The 19,685-nt window shown below is 42.4% G+C and overlaps 1 protein-coding gene across 8 annotated transcripts in view; it reads left to right on the forward strand.

Annotated features, from left to right (window-relative positions):
• The window catches only part of ABLIM2 (actin binding LIM protein family member 2), a 128,851-nt gene that overhangs the window by 66,593 nt on the left and 42,573 nt on the right, over positions 1–19,685 (forward strand). For 4 of the 8 annotated variants that reach the window (XM_061585003.1, XM_061585004.1, XM_061585008.1 and 1 more), the window contains exons 11-13: positions 7,731–7,763; positions 8,618–8,723; positions 13,613–13,711. In XM_061585003.1, coding sequence (XP_061440987.1) covers positions 7,731–7,763; positions 8,618–8,723; positions 13,613–13,711 — 238 coding nt within the window. The remainder of the gene's footprint in view (positions 1–7,730; positions 7,764–8,617; positions 8,724–13,612; positions 13,712–19,685) is intronic. The other 4 variants (XM_061585005.1, XM_061585009.1, XM_061585011.1 and 1 more) reach the window with 3 other exon arrangements.

Raw genomic sequence — 19,685 nt, forward strand, 5'->3', positions numbered from 1 at the left:
ACGCTATAAAACTAAAATTACCCAGGAATCCTATATGCCCGCTGAAACAGCCAAGTTTTCAATCTTTGGCGGAAACCTACCAGGGAGGGGGTATGCCGAAGATCATATGGCAGAGAGTTCCAGAGGGTGGGAGCCACAATCGAGAATGCCCTCTCTCTGGTCCGCACCAGCCTAGCTGTTCTAACTGGTGGGACCGAGAGAAGGTCTTGTGAGGCTGATCTTGTCAGGTGGCATATTTGGTGATGCTGGAGATGTTCCGTTAGATAAACTGGACCGAGACCGTGTAGGGCTTTAAAGGTTAACACCAACACCTTGAATTGGGCTCGGTAAACAACTGGTAACCAGTGCAGATCTTCTAGCACTGGGGTGATATGATCACGGCGGCGGCTGTCCTTAAGCAACCGTGTCGCCGCATTCCGTACCAGCTGTAATTTCTGGACTGTCTTCAAGGGTAGCCCAACGTAGAGCGCATTACAGTAGTCTAAGCGAGAGGAGACCAGGGCATGTACTACTCACAGGAGCAGATGGACAGGAAGGTAGGGTCGCAGCCTCTGTATCAGATGTAATTGATACCAAGCTGCCTGGCTCACTGCTGAAACCTGAGCCTCCATGGACAGCTGGGAGTCAAGAATGACCCCGAGGCTGCGAACCTGGTCCTTCAGGGGCAATCTTACCCCATTCAACACCAGGTCAATATCTCCTAACCTTCTCTTGTCTCCCACAAGCAGTACCTCGGTCTTGTCGGGGTTTAGTTTCAGCCTGTTATCTCCCATCCATTCACTTACGGACTCCAGGCACTTGGAAATAGTATCCACAGCCAACTCCGGTGAGGACTTAAATGAGAGATAGAGCTGAGTGTCATCCGCATATTGGTGGCACTGCAACCCAGATCTCCTGATGATGGCCCCCAGCGGCTTTACATAGATGTTAAACAGCATGGGAGAGAGGATAGAACCCTGTGGCACACCACAATTAAGAGGCCAAGGGTCTGAAACCTCATCTCCCAATGCTACCCATTGGTGCCTGTCAGAGAGATAGGAACGTAACCACTGTAAAACAGTGCCCCCTATTCCCATTCCCTCCAGGCGATCCAAGAGGATACTGTGGTCAACGGTATCGAAAGCCGCTGAGAGATCCAGGACGAGGAAGGAGTGTTCTCCCCTATCCAGCACCCTCCTCAAATCATCCACCAGAGCGACCAAGGCTGTTTCAGTTCCATGTCCAGTTCTGAAGCCCGATTGGAAAGGATCTAAATAATCTGCTTCCTCCAAGTGTGTCTGTAACTGTTTGGCCACCACTCGTTCGATCACCTTGCCCAAAAACGGTAAATTGGAGACTGGGCGAAAGTTGTTCAATTCTTGGGGATCCAAGGACTGTTTCAAGATGGGCTTTATTACCGCCTCCTTGAGGGCAGATGGCAGTGCACCCTTTTCCAAGGAAGCATTTACCACCGCCTTGATCCCATCGCTCAGTCTCTCTTTGCAGCCCAGAATGAGCCATGTGGGGCAAGGATCAAACAAACAGGTGCTCGGTCTCACAGTAGAGAGCACCTTGTCCACTTCCTCAGAGGGAAGAGGCTGAAACCGATCCCACCAGACCGGAATGCAACTGGCTGTCTCTGGCCCGCTTCCTGTATCCACGGCATACGGAATCGTGCTCTTCAGGCGATCGATTTTATCGGCAAAGTGTTTTGCAAATGCGTCACAGGAGGCTTTAGAGTGTTCCATGGGTTCCTGCGCAACTGGACTAACCAGGCTTTGGACCACTTGGAACAACCTCCTGGGACAACACTCTGTGGATGCAATAGAGGCAGCAAAGAAATCCCTCTTTGCTGCCTTTGTTGCCACTTGGTAGGCCGCTATTGCTGCTCTAACCAGTGTCCGATCGTTTTCGGAGCGAGATTTCCGCCACCGGCATTCTAGTCGTCTCACCTCCTGCCTCAGACCCCGCAAACGTGGTGTATACCAGGGTGTGATCTGAGTTCTATTCAGGGGGAGAGGACGTTTCAGAGCCACCCGGTCTATTGCCCCGGTGATCCCCCTATTCCACTCTGTCACCAGGGTTTCGACCGGGCGACCTTCAGACAGCTCCAAATCTCCCAGCGCATTCAGGAATCCTTTTGGCTCCATCAGGCGTCTGGGGCGGACCATTCTAATAGGTCCCTGCCCCCTGCAGAGGGTGTGCGGCAATGAGAGGTCCATGTTCACCAGATAGTGATCTGACCATGACACGGGGTTCGAAGAAACAGCCCCCATTTTCACATCACTTCCTCCCCCTCCCGAGGCAAATACAAGGTCGAGAGCATGACCGGCTACATGGGTGGGCCCAGAATTACTAAGGTGCAGTTCCCAGGAAGTCATGGTTTCCATGAAATCCTGAGGGGCTCCTATGAGAGCCGCCTCGGCATGCAGGTTAAAGTCCCCCAAAACCAAAAGGTTGGAGGAAAGGACCCGCACGCCCGAGACAACCTCTAGCACCTCGGTCAGGGAGTCAGCTGTGCAGCGGGGTGGGCGGTACACAAGAAGAATCCCTAAACTGCCCTTAGGGCCCAACCTCCAGTACATGCAATCAACAAACTTGGTCTCGTGGAGGGGGGGTCTGGCAAAGAGCAAGGACCCCCGATAGATGACAGCCACTCCCCCTCCCCGCCTACCAATCCTCGGCTGCTGCGCATACTGGAAACCGGCTGGACACATGGCCTCAAGTAAGGGCTAACTGGGAGAGATGCATTTTGCAGCTTTTCCAGAAGGCCTGGAAGAATAGCACACTTCAGGGTGAAGTTCTTTCTATAGCTTTGAGGCAACTGATGTAAAGGTCTTGCTTCTCACCACAACAGTTCTCAGTTTGCTTAAAGTTGGAACTTGAAGTAGCGCTTGTGATGATAGAAGCTCACATGGGGGACAGTATAAGGAGAAGCAGGCTTTGAGATATATAGGCTGTGACATTCTTTAAATGTATGTGCCAGTTCCTTGACTGAAACTTGGAGCATGTTGGCAGCCAGTGCATTTGGCAGTATATTTGTTCTCTCTCATACGCATAAGGATACTCACAGCAGCATTGCACTAAATTGTCTTAAAGAGCAGCTTCACATAGAGCACGTTACAGCAACCAAACCTGGAGGTTATGAAAGCTTGGATTAGTGTTTCAAAAAGCTCTGTCCAAGAAGGAATGGTTATGTCTAAAAATCAAGGCTAAATTAAAACAACTCCTAGATCCTGAACCTGTTCTAGTGGAGAGACTACACCCCAAATCAAAGGAAAGCCTTGAAGATCAGAGAAGATCCTGCTACCCAGTTTCTGAATTGTTTGGATTCAGCTTCAATCTGTTAATCCTCATCCACCTGATGGCAGTTTCCAGGCCCTGTGTCAAGACAGAGAAAGCAAGAAAACAGCACCCAGATGTTTAGTAACTGAAATACAGAGCTGAGTGTTGCTGTCGTGTACCTGAAACTTCATGGCCAAACTGCAGATGATCTCTTCCAGTGGCTTCATGTATATATCAAACAACAGTGGCACAAACACTGACCTCTGCATACCTCTGTAGTCTACTTCCTAGGTGGTTGAGGCAGTATGCTCAGTGACCACCTTCTGTGTCCATGCAAAGCATGATTGATGACATCAGAAAGCCGAACCTATCGCCCCCAACTGAGAACTGAAGCCAATATATAAGAATAGGAAACTTCCACAGCATTTGTTGGTTTTATGGATTTTAATTGATTTGAATTTGGTTTTGTCTGCTCCTTTTGTGTTTTATGATGATGATTTTCTTGTTTTTATTATTTTGTATCTTTAATATGCTGTGGGGTCAAGAATGACAAATGCAGGACAAAATTATCCTAAATAAATAAATAACATGTTCCAGAAAATATGCAGAGAAGTTGAACAAAACCAATAGAGCTACATCATTCCTTTCAAACTCAGGATGAAAGTCAGCTGCCAGGGTAACCAAGGCAATCTCCCTCCTATAACCAGCCTGTAGCCTAAATTGAAATGAGTCAAGGTAGGTTATGTCATCCAGGAATGCCTGAAGTTGTTCTGTCACATGTTCTACCAACTTTCCAAGGAAAGAGAGATTAGACACAGGTCTATAGTTGACCAAATCCTTCCTGCATAATGATGGCTTCTTGAGAACTGGTGGTTTCATCGTACGAGATGATGGAACATCAACCAGCTTCAGGGTTTATTACATAGAACGAAAGCCCCACCAGTTGTCTCCAGTTGTCTTTCTGGTATAGACTCTGCTTGAACTGTACTATCCAATTCACAGTGGAGCTGAGCAACATTTTGCAGCAAAGAATCAAACAGCAGATAATTCACTTTCTGGTGGAGACACTTGGAGGCCATAAGATCCTTCACCACCCGGAAAAGCTCTGCTGGATGCAATTCAGCTGACACTACCACCTCATAGGTCTGCAAATAGACTCCATGCCATGCTCAGTCAGATTTGGCCTGAGTAGTCATTGCTGTACTTATCCACCAACATTTTTCAAGTCATCTGGCTTCTCATTAAACAAGAGGGCTGGGTTCCTACAAGTTCATGTTACTCATGTTAGAATTTGCAAGGCAAAAAGGTTTACATAGTAAACAATGTTTTAAGTATTTCTCAGTTAAAATATCTCAGACTGGAAATCTGCTTGGCATCAGTTTGCCATTGTTGTTTATATGGATGTTGATTTTGCCTGGGATGCAGTCTAGATACTTCAAGAAGTTCATGCCACAGCTTGCCCACGACCTCATTCTTCTTGGCTGATAACATCTTGCTGAAGTAGGCTGGCTAGCCTAAGTGACAGGGCTTTCCTGGTGACCTTCAAGTAGGTGATCAATATGCTCCTTAAGAAACCACTGTTGGTCCTCACTGACTTGGGCAATTATAGAGTGGTATCTAATCTGGCATTCTGGGCAAGGTGCTTAAGCAAGTGATAAATGGGCAACTCTGGGAACTCTTATGATGAACCTGACAATCTGTCTCCATTTCATTTGAGTTTCCAGACTCTTATGGACAACCTATGCCAGAAGATAGATGGAGCATAACTGTGTCATTTATTCTGGGCTTGTCATGGTTCAAGGAGTGTGGGCTTCTATTGACTTTTTAATATGGCACATCCACCTAAAATTAATTTCTGTCTCTATTAATAAAAAGACTGCTTTGTTTCTCTTGATTCCTGTTTTCTATCTGTCGAAGAACCTGTACGTTTTGACTAAGGATGGAGACAGACCTGGGTAACTGCTGGGTTTTTTTTGTGGTTCCAGAGAAATGGAACCAGCCTTTGTTGTGTTTCTTCACAGGAGACCTTGGTGTAATGTGATACTTGCACAACACCTAAAAGAACATCACTTGCTGCTTCCCTCTCATATTCTGCCTTACATCTTGTGCAGACTCATGACATTATCACAAGCCAACAGAGAGAGAGAGAGAGTGTTTGGTTACCATCTGGTAAAGAGTTCTGGAGAACTCAAAGGCTTACACACTATTTTGAGATATTTAGAATGGCCTAATAAAAGTATTTTCATAATATAGATTTTGGAATTTGATACCATTGTATCCTTCTGATATTCAGGCACAGCTGTATAGTGATTATGTTCTGTTCTGAGAGCAGGTTTCAGAAGGTGGTGCTGGGATACTACCATTCTCCTGTATGGGAGTTGTCTTGTGAAGGTCTCCCAGGGCATAGTTCCCTCATCTATCTTCTTTAACATGGTATTTTCATCATTATTTGTATTTTTGGATGTTGTTTGGTTCTTTTATTGCTTGTTTGTTTTGTTTTCTTGATTTATTGTATTTATTGTATTTATATATTGCTTGTTTTTTATCTTTTTGTACACCGCCCAGAGAGCCTTCGGGCTTAGGGCGGTATATAAATTAAATAAATTAAATAAATAAATAAATAAACAGCCCTGTGAGGTTCAGTGAGTTATGAAGTGCAATGGCATCCATATGCTGATATCCCCTACCTCTTTTTCTCCTTTTCATCAGATCCTGGTTTGATGATTGCATCTCTAAATTTATATGAGAGTGGTAATGGACTGGATGAAGGTGAATAAGCTAAAACTCAGTCCAGACAAGGCATAACGCGTTATGATATTGGGGCTTTGTAGATTGGCTGGATGGGGAAAAGCTTATCCTACACAGAATTGCACTCTTTCTTTCTGAAGGAATAGGTCTGTAACGTGGGGTTATTTTTGAACCTAGCACTGCCCCTATATTTCCCAGATAGCAGTTGAGGCCTTTACACATTTACTAGTTTTATATGGTACACCAGCTGGACCCACGGCTGGAAAATAGAGATCTGGTCTGCATCCTTGTTGCCTTGGGGTGTGCCTCCTCCTTGGTGAACTTCCCTGGAATTTGAGATCAGCCCATGAGACTCTGCTGGAGGCGCTTGTATGACTGCTGGGATGGTTTCTGCAAGAAGCACAGCTTTCTTTGTAACGGCCTCGTCTTTGGAAGTGTCTCAGAATGTCTATCTGTCTCTGTCACTGTTTCATAAACAGGCAAATATGCTTTTGTTTTGCCATGGCTGTGCAAGTTAATTCCTTTTTATACTTTACAGCCTTTCTTCTCTGAGTTCAACCAGCATGAACTAACCCAACTGCTGCTTAAGGTGCTTTAACCTAAACTGTGAATATGAAGAAACACAGCCACTTCATGCTGTCAGAGAGGCAGCAGCAATGTTTCATTTTTCCTCTTTAGGAGAAATTGTCACACCCCTAGTTAGGCAACTAAGTTGTTCACTAACTAGATAATGCAGAATCTCCCAGTCTGTGGCTGTCTTGTGTATTCAGCAGGATTACACTGATAATATTTTTTTTTTTAAAAACTTGATAGTTTTTAATAAAAAATTATTTTACTTTCAAAAAATCAAAACAGATTATTTCATATAAAATATAAGTCATAAGAGTATTACACACAATACTAAAAGGTAGTAACAAAATTAATTTCTCTGAATTCAATTTCTCAAAATATTTTTATTTTTATTTAGACAATTTATACACTGCTTAACTTCATTGGTCCCTAAACAGTATGGAGGGAATGTACATTCTCTCATCTTTCTGAAAACTATATTTCATTAACCTGCTGTTCCTCCAACTGCATTTGTATCAATATTCTTCTAGACAAACATCCTAAGATTAAAATATTGCTAGGACAGCAGGTGCAAGAATCTTACAAAGTTCAAGAAGAGATAGTTAAACTAACTGAAAAGATGCCAACAAAGATTGAATCAAGCAAGAATGCAAAGGCTGCTGGGATGGGAATAAAAAAAAAATTAAATCAGTTTAAAGTTCCCTTCATACTAGACATTTTTATATTCAAGATAGTGTGCCTTGTTCTAGTGTCACAAGTTATTGTTAAATGAAGCATAGCTTTTCAACCTTATTTTTATGTTTTAAAGGACAATTGGGAATCATGGGCATGCCTACTTCTACACACTCACACAGACGTTCCCATGAGCATACCATGTGTTCAGCGTGCAGGGCTTTTATTTCTCCATTCACTTAAGTGAAAGGATCACAATGGACACACATCTGTGAAACTCCTTTTGTATGAGTGAAGTAAAAAGGGAAGAAGCAAGCAGTTAAGAGATCCATATGTGCAGAAGATCATCCATAGAGCTTTGTGTCAAAAGCACTGGAGAAATAATAAATATTGTTTCAGAATGGATTTTTTTACAAGTAACACGATGCATGATTTTATTTCACTAATTGGCTATTTTGTTATATTGCTGTTTGCAGTCACCTCAGTTGCACTCTCCAACACCTACTGAGGTAATCCCCAACGATTTTGTTCTTCTGTTCCATGACACATTCATTTTGTATACAAAGATAACTGTCTGAGCTGAAACCGTAAGCTATAGCATCAAGTTTTTATTATTTTTTCTTGGATGTATCAAGATGGAAGCTTCCCCGTGTTAGCATTAAACAGGAACTGGGGAGGGAGGCACCAACTAGTACAGTACATGGGTCTTGTACTGCAGTCAAATCTGTGTGTCTGGCCCTGGTGTTTGAAAACTCACGTTACAATCTTAACTGGTACATAAGAAGTAGGACAATTTGGGGGGGTCTCAAAAAACTTTCGGCATCACAACTGCAGAGCTGTGGGAGTGGTCAGTAAGATTTTAAAAAAACAATGCATTTTTACAGGCAACTTTTGGGGAGGTATAAAAAAACTTTTTGGCATCAGTCAGGAAAAGTATTATTATTATTATCAATAATAATAATCATAATGTCAGCAGAAGGACAAAAAACATTTTGGCATTATGACCTCAGAGGAGGGGATCCATACAAGTGACCAAGTTTTAAAAAATTAAATGATACATGGGGGCATAGAAAATCTCTTGGGGGCTAGATGAATCCACAGGTCATAGGTTAGCCACCTATTTTATATCAATGCAATTACAATGTACTGTGAAAATCTATTTAAACTATTTTTTTCTACCTACTATGGTATTAGTGTGAAAATAAATTTTAGGTATTTGTAATTGAATTTGACTTGTGTGTTTGGAATTGGATGAGAAACATCATTGCCAAACCTAAACTTTGAAACCTTTTTGATGACATGAATACAAAATATGATTGTGTGTTTAAGTTCTTCCCTAATGATTTTCCTTTCTTTTTCTTAGAGTGACCAAGATGACCGGTCTTTCAAACAGTACAGGATATCAAGCCCTAGTTCTACTGGCTCACTTGGGTATGGTCGCCATTCACCTCAGAATTACAGCAGACCAGGTAACGGGCAAACAGGTTCCATTTATTCATGGCTTCCCTTCTTACTTTTGGCTTACAGAAGAGGATGTGTTTTTCCTTTTTAGACTTATCTTACATGGACGTAACGAAAATTTCAGGATCACTCTACAATGTATTACAAATGTCTACATTTTGTCAAAATCTGCCATCTTGACAGAGTTAAGCATACACACCATGAAATCCATGGGACATAACCTTCATTTAGCCCTTGCAGAATTATATCCATAGGGCACAGTAACATGGTCTGCACATGTAAGACCCATGTGAGCAACTGGGGTGTAGTTGTGCAGGGTCGCTGGGGTTTTAGACCCTTTATTTTTTTGGGAGCAGGGTCCTAGCAGGGTCCCTATGTCTCCAGCATCATACAAGCCAATCAGCAAGAAAGGGGAATGTGTTAGCCACTGAGAAGATTCTTCTAACATACTTCCTGGTTATTTCCTGCTGATTGGAGCCAATCAGAGTGAAAGGAGGTGACTCCAACACTGTGAAGACTCTTCTCAGTGCTAACACTCTCCTCTTTTATGATGATTGTCTCCTAGACATTAACAAGGATCTCATGCTCAACCCCACAGCAAAAGAAAGTGGAGAGGGGCATGGCTGTGATTAACACATAGGGACCCTGCACTTCTAAATTTGCCACTACGCTCCTGGTGAGCAATGAGGGATTTCTGAAAGTCTTGAAGAAGAAGGGAATATAAAGAATATCCCTTGGCAGCAGCTTTCCCCAAACCATGTTAACTCCATCCGCATCTCCTACAAAGTTAATTATCACTGGATTAAACACTATGATCCAGGGCTCCGCTATGAATGAGACTCTTCAGGTGCACTATTATCCATGTAGGGAAGGGAAAAATGTTTTCATTAGGATATATTTGTTATCCAGGAGACTAGAAAATGCATCTCTAGCAAATATGTATATACGTGCTGGTTGGGAAAATAATTTATTTAATTGGTTGAAGGGGCTACCAGCATGAGAGAGTGTTGCATGGGGGGGGGATGAACAAATATGCAGGCTGGGAATTGGCCAGCAAACCAAGCAGCTGGGTGGGAGCCTTTCTGGATCTCTTTGAAAACAATGCTCTAGTAAAGTTCTTTAAAGCAGGAGAATGGTTAAAAACTAAACCAAATCTGTAACCAAGATGCAACACTCAGTTACTAGTGTTACTAGCTATGTAGCTACAGCTACCAGTTTCATTTGTAGCTCTGAAAGCCAAAGTGTGGGGAGTGCTTGGCTATAGGGAAGAGGAATAAATGTATTCAAATGTAACAGCATTCTTTTCACAAATACAAAGCTGTAAAGTACCCAGTAAACTACGTTGGCTAAGCAGCACTCAGATCCTCCCACATGTCCAATCTAGAAAGGATATAAATGTAATAAATAATGTTTTTTGAAATCTAGTCTGAAGAAATGAACCTAGGTTTCCAAATAAAGTCTTGTCATTCCTATAGGGAAAAGAATGGTATTTTCCCTTCTCAGACATGGAAACAAACTCCTGCTGAAACACACTAAAGATGCTTCTAGACATGGATCATTTAGCAGCACCCGAGCTTTGCTGTTCCGCTTTTATCTGGAAGCGACCTAGCAACTGTGTTTCCAGACTGCAGCCAAGTGGGTAGTCCCCCTTTCCCTAGCCTCAAAGGTTCATGGGAGGAGAGTTTCATTGTGTGTGGGGAAGAATTAAATGCTCTGTATGTCGCTGCACTCCTGATCGTGATTCCCACTCCTCCACCACCCACTACAATTTGCAGGAAGGGCAAGAAAATAAACTGATACAAAGGCAATGATAGTGTTGTTTCCTAGAGACGGTCAATAGAGAAAGTAGTAGCTAGAACAATTTAGGAAATGGCCGTCTACAGCTGGAGGAATTGTGGAGCTACTCCATTCAGTTAAAAGAAGTCATTTTTTTCTGGGGGAAAGAAGGAAGCTGAACGGGGGAAAATAAGAGGAGGATATTTTGTTCATGAAGTTGTGCAGATATCCTGTAAAACCTGAGTGAACAAAGAGTGACTATTCTCCAATAAATGCCCAATGTGGAAGCAGCCTAAAATGGCACTGCCAGTCTGTGCCACAGCAGCACTTTGCTTGCCATGTACACTTTATTAATCATTTTAAGTCTGAAACCTCTTTTGGAAGTGCTGCTCCCTTGTGACTTAAGTTGTACTTTGTGGTTCCATCCTTTGTAGACCACTTTAAATTTCTTCTTGCATCCATTTATCAGCTCATTTAAATGCCAGTTTTTACCTGGCACTTCAGCAGGATGTAATTTTCAAAGAAAGAAATGAAATTTGTTACTTACCTTCTTGCTTGGGGCAAAGAGCAGTTACCCTGAGTGAATGGCAAAATGAGCCTGACCCTGCCTTTGGCTGTAAGCGGTGCTTTTTCCAGGTGTGGAATAATTCTTATTAGTTATTTCTTTCAGAACACTTTACACTTCTGTCCCTTTATACTGACAGAAAAATGGCCATAGAAAAAGGGTATGTCACCAAAGTCAAATTACTCGGTATGTGCTGATGGATATTAGGGAAACAATTCAATTCTGTGCTTGAATTTAGCTACCCATCTCAGTCCCAGCTAAATCAATGCTTGAATTGTTATCCATCATGATTTTTTCATTATATCTTCCAAAACCAATCTCTTTGAGCAATTAGAGGTTGCTCTGTTTCCCAAAGCAGAAGCATGCAATCCGTTGGGAACTGAAATTCACTCTGGAAAATTTTGCATTCAAATAATCTGCAATCGGCTTGGATAGTCAGGACACTTCTCAGGAGTTCAAGAACTTGGAGGACTTAAAAAGCAGAGTAATCTTGTATTGGAGGCCTACACAACTTGTGACCAAGGCTACCAAATGTAGCCCTTCAGCCATGGAGGGTAGCCCACTGTATTCACTATCTTCCTGGGACTGTGAAACTAGGTAGGGTGATGGATGGTAGACCAAAATACCTGGTCTGTCTGGCAGGTGACGAGTTGTGCAGGTTTGTGGCAGTAGTCGGGGCTGTGGTACTATATTGACACCAAGATCCCAAACCTTTCCAATCTGGGAGTGAGATCTTTCAGTTGAGTAATAACAGGACAGAAGAACTGAACCAAGCCAATAAGAACAGGGAGATGGGCAGAGAGAATGACAAAACATGAGGGAATGGGCACATGGGCAGAGGAGCTGGGGATCTCCCCTGGTGCTTCATGTGGGAGATTAACTGATCTGGAGTCTTTGGAGTGAAGCTAGGCAAATGATCAGTGGACTTACTCTTACACCTTCTGTAGCCAAGCATCACAGAAATTGATATACAGTTAGACTTTAAAGGGGACAGGACCACCCATTCCTATCCAAACCTTGTCTCAGTGTGTTCCAAGAGAGGCAACTTTTTGCTGGTTTCAGTCAATTACAATGCTACTCCTTGGTTAAGCACTAGACTATCTGATGAGAGGTAAGAAGGATTACAGTAGGGCCCCACTTATACAATAGGTTACATTCCAGCCCCCTCCGAAAAGCGAAACCCGCCGTAAAATGGGACATAGCGCACGATCAGCTGTACGGTACAGCTGATCACGCGCTACAGCTGATCACTGTCAGCTGTAGTGTGGCGCGAGGAGCTTCAGGGGCCAAGTGCTGTCAGCTGGAGCGCGGCAGCTGGAGCTTCCCGCGCTACAGGTGATCACCCTGCTGGCGCCATATTAGCAGAACGTCAAAAAGCAGGGCCCTACTGTATTGAGATAGGCGTTGAGCTGTAGCTAGCTGCCCATGATGGTAAGTGTGCAGCTTGCAATCACATTGCCAGTCTGCCGATAGTCCATCATTCATTTTTGAGAGGTGCTTTATCTTGAAGGGACTTTGATTGATAACTAATGAGATCTCAGAGGTGCTAAGAAGACTGAATTTGCTCTCTGTATGATTTATAGACAAATGGGTATAAAACAGATTATGTACAAATATTTGTTGCTTTTTTAATGGTTGTTTATTGAAAAATTAAAATACTAATTTTAATTAATTTTATTTATTTATTACATTTTATATCCTGCTTTTCCTCCAAAGAGTCAAGGTAGTGTACATGGTTCCACACTCCACATTTTATCCTCACAACAACCCTGTGAGGTAGGTTAGGCTGAGAGTCAATGGCTGGCCCAAGGTCACCCAGTGAGCTTTATGGCTGAGTGGGGATTCACACCCTGACCTCCTCGATCATAGTCGAACACCTTAACCATTACACCACACTGACTCTATTAATAATAATAGTAATAGCAATTTAAAAAAAATAAAGAACAATGTGATTGCAAGCAACACAAATAGTGCCATGTATAGATACACTTCAAAGTGGCATACCTGGTGTGGATGGAGAGAGTTGCCCATCTGGGAAATGGGTGGTACGTTGGCAGAGGTACTGCCCTGTTCACCCACTACCAAATGTAGGCAGAACAAAGACTGGAGGCCTTCAAGAGGCAGCTGGACAGCCATCTGTCAGGAATGATTTGATTTGGATTCCTGCATTGAGCAGGGGTTGGACTTGATGGCTTTATAGGCCCCTTCCAGCTCCACTTTTCTATGATTCTATGACTGGAGGGGATGGGGTGATTTTCATCACACAACTCCATTTTTTTAATACACTCTGAACATTTTCTTGTTTGTAAGTTCCATTGAAATGAATTAAATAATTCCAAGTATTAGAGTAGAGGTGCTTCAGAGATGGCACACTTCTGGCTGCACTGCAGAGTAAAAGTTGCTATTCCTCCTTATTTCACCTAGTCAACCCCAATGCAAACCAGCTGTTGCATTACTAGTAGGACAATTTTCCTGAATTGAAAAGATGTCATTGCTGTGAGTGTTTTAATAGTTTTCAGTAAGTTTATTTTCATTTAACTTTCTGTTGCCCCCTAGCTGGTACTCAGAATCTTGGTACCAGTAGCTGCATCTCCCTGCCCCAACACACAAGCCTTACATCTACATTCAGACATCATTACATCCCTTTCTTCAAAGGTAAGGTCCAGGAATGCCATTTGTGTGATGTGGTAACTGTAGACATCTCCAAGTGTGTTTTGCTGTTGTGTGTGCATGTCCCTCTAATGGATAATTTTTTCCTCTAACTTTTGTTGGAACTTCTTGATATAAATCTGAGACCTTTTCTTCATTGAGTATTGACAGGTTACTGAAGGCAAATTTTAACTGTAAAATAAAGTATAATTTACAAAAATGTTTATTTCAATATTAGTATTTGATACAGGGATTTGAAGACAGGGATGGTTTGATTAGATATCTACCCAGAATTCTTTCTTTCTTCTGTTGGAGAGGTAGCTAGTCTCTCAGACATTGCTGCCCCTCATGATACAGACTTCTTTTCCATTTCATCAGCTTATAATCATAGGCCCTGTATCAGCTGCGTTTGATCTCCTAAGATGTGCATTGTATCTGATTGGGAACATCGTCCAATATTTCACAAAAGTTTTGAGAGAGAGAGAATGCACGCGCAATTTGCATGCTTCATGTGTAGAGAAGGGTGAGCAGGACACTGTCCTGAGGAAATCTCTGGAATCTTTTAGTCAGATTGCCTTGTCTTCTTATTAACTAAATAGTTAAAAGGTTGGAGATGTTAAGTAAAAGTTATTTCTTCCCCAAGAATGCTGATTTTATTAATAATATAAAATGTGATAGGAAGCAAAAAAAAGGAGCAATAAGTGAAATGTCATAAGAAGCACTTGCAGGGGAAGAACAGCTACTTTTAAGAACCAGATTTAAAATGGCTTAACTGTCAGAAATGTGTGAAAACTGTAACATTCCTCTAATTCATAAATGAAAGCAGGCTGATATGTCTGTTGGATTTTAATATACTGATGTTTAAATTGAAGGTGAGTTTCTCTGGTGTGCATCAAAGGGGTACGATTAACTTGCTGAGATGCAGGAATGTAACACTGCAGCTAAAGGCTGGTGAACTTCCATTTTCCAAGGCCTTCTAGACAATCTCCTGCAAAGATTCTAGCCTCTTCTAGGAAAGCACACTTGAGCAGCATTTTTTTCAGCATAAAGAACTTCATGATACTTGGTGCATTGACCAGTGCCTTGTACTGTGTCTTGTACTTAACCTTTGCTTTGGCTGGAATGTACCCTGTTGTGCAAACACACTCTCCCCCCTTTTGCCTCTGGCCCTGTTGCTCAGCACTGGTGTGGGGGCCCTGGAATGTTGCTCATGAGGAAATATGATCCTTAGGCTATAAAGAGCTCCTGGTTCAACTGCTAAGTAACTGAATGGATGTGGGAGACAATCTTCCTGGAAGCAAAATTGCAAGTATCATCCAGCCCTCAAAAGGGATTGCATAGGAATGCTCTAAAGCAGTGGCAGGTATGATCTGTTGTTGTTTTTAAGTGAAGACTTGGGATCCAGCAACTGGAGTCGGTTACAGAATGGTGTCATCACCTGCTGCAACCTAGAAGCCATATGTTGGGGGTGACCTACATATACAAGTTCAAATCCATATCTGAGATACTACAGATCAAAGATTGTAAAATCAGCCCCTTCAGATGCCCCAGGATAGCTTCGCAAACACCTAGCCAAGTAGTGACGCTTTCCCCTATTTTGTAACTAATCACTGTGCCAAGATGTGCAGGCAAAAAGCAAACAACCTCCCCCAAATAAGGAATAGAAATGTATTATTCTTTGGGACAGAGTCAATTCCCCAACTACACCTGGAGAACAAAAAGAATAAAAACACCTCACTTTATACTGTTGAGAGTATTTATTAGAGACATTTCTAGACTGCCCTTCAATAGAAATTCTCAGGGCAGTCTCTGAAAACAGCACTAGGTCTGATGGTGATGCATTTCTGACATTTCAGCCCCCAAAGCAAAGCATTCCTTACCTTCCTCTTTAGCAAACCACTCTGGTGACCTTGAGGCAGGGACAATTGTGCAAAGATAGGGTCAAAGGGGTCTTTTCCCTCTCATGAGTCTGTGGGTATATTGTTGTGGATAGAGGGTAGAGCCAAATCCATTTATCCAGGTCTGGCCTTCTCTTTCCCTGTTGCTCATCGCAATAAGAGACAAGGGAGAATTAAGTTCTATGGTCTGTGCAAACCAAGAATTTCAGAAGGAGTGTGTGTGAGTGTGCGCATATGCATGTGTGTGTATGTGTGCGTGCACGCACATGTACAGTCATGCTCTAGAATCTCATTCTATCATCACACCAAGAAACAGAATCTGGAGAAAGAATGCAAATACAAGCTATGCAGCTGGAGAGTGACTTGACTCTCAAAAAGGTCAGAGTAAATGGGCTCCAGTATGTGGCACAGCAAAACAGAGTGATACCAGACTCTCAAATGACACAGGTCACCAGAGGCAGAAGGTGCTGAGCTATATTCCCCCACTGGCAGCCATATCCACTTCACTCATCATCATGGTAGGTCTTTGCAGATGAAAAGGTGGGGCTGTTTACATGGGGTTTGGCTCAGCTCTTAATCTTCCCCGTGGAGTTCTGTGGAACAAGTGATTAGACTAGGATAGAACATGACCTTCCTCCCACCCACTGAATTTGCCAAGGGCATATTTGGCCCCCACCCAACAGGTGTCCCTGCATTGAACTCCATTACTTTATCTCACATAAGTCAGTGACTACCAGCTACTTCTGTGTGTAAATCTGTGTTTGAAATTGCACCCCAGTGGGTAAAGCTGAACCAGTAGAAAAGATCACAAACTCAAAATTGTAACTGAAACGAACAGATTGTTGATGCGCAAGTCATACAGGGGTAGTAGAGAAATAAATAATAAATCAAACAGAGCCAACAAAGAACAAGAAGTCCAATTCAAGAACAGTGGATAAAGAAATAATAAAACAAAGGGAATAAAGAATTTGGTAGATATAAAATGGAAAATAAGGACCGTGAAGAACTAAATACAAATAAAGCCATGCTTCCTTGCGTCCATCATCCCAAATTCCCTCCAGCACACCTGGTTAACTAAGGCTGCAATCCAATACATGTCTACTCAGAAGTAAGCTACATTGGGTTCAGTGGGACTTACTCCCAGGTAAGTGTGTACTGGATTGCAGCATAAATCATCCCAACTCATTCTCAGTTACATCACAATCCACTCAAGCATTCTAAGCAGTTTTTAGCTGCCAGAGTTTAGAGCAACCTGAAAAAAAGGGAAGACCAAAGAGAGTGATAAAGAAAGTGATAGATGTGAAACTGATGTGATCTCTATGTTCTCTTGGGTTTTTTTTAATACTGATCAGAGGTGAGATCTTTCTACATTGCTTAGATAACTTTTCACTCTCCAAATTTTCCCATATTTTATAAAGTGAGGTCGAGAATTAGGCATCCTTATTTAGTTGCTCCAAAATTAAAGGAACACATTAGGTCTCTAAATTTGTATACTTCCTAGTGAAGTGGTATGTAGAGGAGTAATTTTCACACTTTGTGCCTTCAAGAAACACTTTACATATCACCTATGTTGGCCTTGAAATACCTACCTCTTGCAGAGGATTCTGAGAAATGTTCCAGGGAACACACTTAATTCCCTATGGGGAGATCAAAAAGGCTTGTTGAGATTGGGGTGAACTGAGAATATTTCCTAACACATACCCAACACTCTACTACAGCTATACACTACAGAGGAAGATCAGTACTGATGGCAAGTTCTCTGTCATCTTCTCAATTTTACTGACATTTACTAGTAAAACATCCATTTATTTCTAAAAGTGAGGTATTAGTTGATGTGTTTATTTTTTATTTTTAAGTGATTTTAAGCCATCCTGACATCAAAGGAAGTACATTCATTTTCAAAATAAAATAAATGATAAAAACAATGTAGTCCTTATGCAAAGGAAGCAAAAGTTAGAAGCCAAATTTACAAGCTTTCTCCCCATTCTGTAATGCTTCTAGAGAAGTTGCTTTGACTATAAAGGTTGATTTTCCTATATTTCTATCTTATAAATATATTTTGTGTCAATAGGCAGAGTGGCTGACCCTAGGATTAGTAGCACCCTGGGCAAGGAATGCGTAGTCAGCTTTGCAGGGCCACCCAGAGGGTTTATGGGGCCAGGTGCATGTGTGAAGTTGGGTGCTGTGCTGATGTCCCCTGCAAGGATTTATGCATGTGTGTACAAAGCTGGAGACCACAAGTGAGAATTTTGGCATGCATAGACTACATGTGAGAATTCTCCTTGCCGTGGGATCAAGCAGAATGATAGATCTGCTTCATTTTTTCTTACATGGGGATAAGGGAATAGCGATTGAGTTTTATTTGGACAGCTTTGGAGTGCCTCCTCCAAATGCCAAACCCTTTCTGGCAAAGCTTCTTTCTGCTTCCCACTATTCCTACACCTTTCCGTGTGGTAACTGTTACAGAAAATTGCTGTCCAGTGGCACCTTGCCTGGAAATCTTAGGTGGCTCTCACTCACACACTCCTTGAACTCTTTTCCCGGTATGCCTAGAGTTCTTTATAAGACAAGAACAGGCCACATACTCTGCCACAGAATTCCTCCTTGCAGCCCTTCCTGTGCCTTCTCTCCTTACAAAAAGGTGGCGGAAGTTAGGAATTAGGGATGGGAGGCTAGAAAGAGTGGGGCGAGCTGCTCCAAAAAAGGTCAGATTTAATATTAGGACCTCATAATGCAATTTATACCACTCTTAGGGTTTTACATTTCTTTGTCCAGACCTTTTTTTTTAAGGTTTCTGCCTTCTAATAAACACTGATAGCTTTGCCTCATGCATACATTGCCTACTACAGTTCCAGCCAATACTTCATGTTTTGTCACAGCTGAGTAAGGATCTTCAGCTCTCAGTGTTTATGCTGCAGTAAACATTTCAAAAAATTATTTTTTATTACTTCTAAGATGTTTAATCCAGAGTAGTCCCTTCTGCCCTTTATGGAATCTGTGCTTTAAATACCTTCTAAGTTGGATCTACCAATTTCCCACACATGGATCTGTAACCTTGTTATTTTTAGGTATCTTGCAATTATTTTATTAAACTGTACCTGTATCAAAGCTATTTAATTAGACTATGTGCTTCCCAAATATCCTTCCCTGAGGTTGTGGATAAGATGCTTACAGTTGTTTGGCCTACTACATGCTCTTTTCACCCATGCACATCCTGGTTGGTTCATTCTAGCCATGAAGAGTTGACTGGGTAGATCCAGGGTGTGGTGAATACTTCATTGTGTGATGGTGCGAAGAAGAAGGTGATGTGGCAACTCCTGGAAAAGAAACCACCCTGGACCCAGATGTTTATGCCAGCTACTTCCCAGCCACCAATACAACTTTTTGAGACATGGTGATTGAGTGGGTGGTGGCAATTCAGCTGCAGATGCTCTTGGATGAAACTAATTAGCTTAATTCATTCCAGTCTTGGGACAGGATCAGCCTTGATTCTCCTCATGGATGAATTTGTTTGGGAGAGGGAAAGGGGGAGTGCATGCATGACCATGTTGATTCTCTTGGATCTCCCAGCAGCCTTTAATACAATTGATCACTGTACCCTCCTAGACCATCTCAATGAGTTAGGGGCATCATTTTACAGTGGTTTAACTCCTACTTATGAGGTTAGTTCCAGAGAGTAGTATTGAGTGACTCTCCCTTGTCCCCTGGCAGTTGATTTCTGGTGTGCCACAGGGCACAATTTTGTCCCCAGTGCTATGAAACCTCTGGAGTGGCTATTAGGATATCTGGGGCAAGGTGTCACCAATATGTTGGTGATACTTGGCTCTGTTTCTCTGTAATAATCAGGAGATGCCATGCATATCCTAAACTGGTGCCTAGGTGTGATCATGTGCTGGAAGAGGGCTGTTAAACTAACTGACAAGATGAAGACTTAGTTCAGTAATTGGGGTTGTTCTGAATGGTGTGTAGTTTAGGGGGTACTTCTATATCCATCACTGTCCCTAGAGGCTCAGGTGACCTTAGTGGCTCAGAGTGGCCATTACCAACTTTGGTTGGTACACCAGCTACGACCGTTCCTAGAT

This window comes from Rhineura floridana, chromosome 9 (genome assembly GCF_030035675.1).
Source record: "Rhineura floridana isolate rRhiFlo1 chromosome 9, rRhiFlo1.hap2, whole genome shotgun sequence".
Classification (NCBI taxonomy): domain Eukaryota; kingdom Metazoa; phylum Chordata; class Lepidosauria; order Squamata; family Rhineuridae; genus Rhineura; species Rhineura floridana.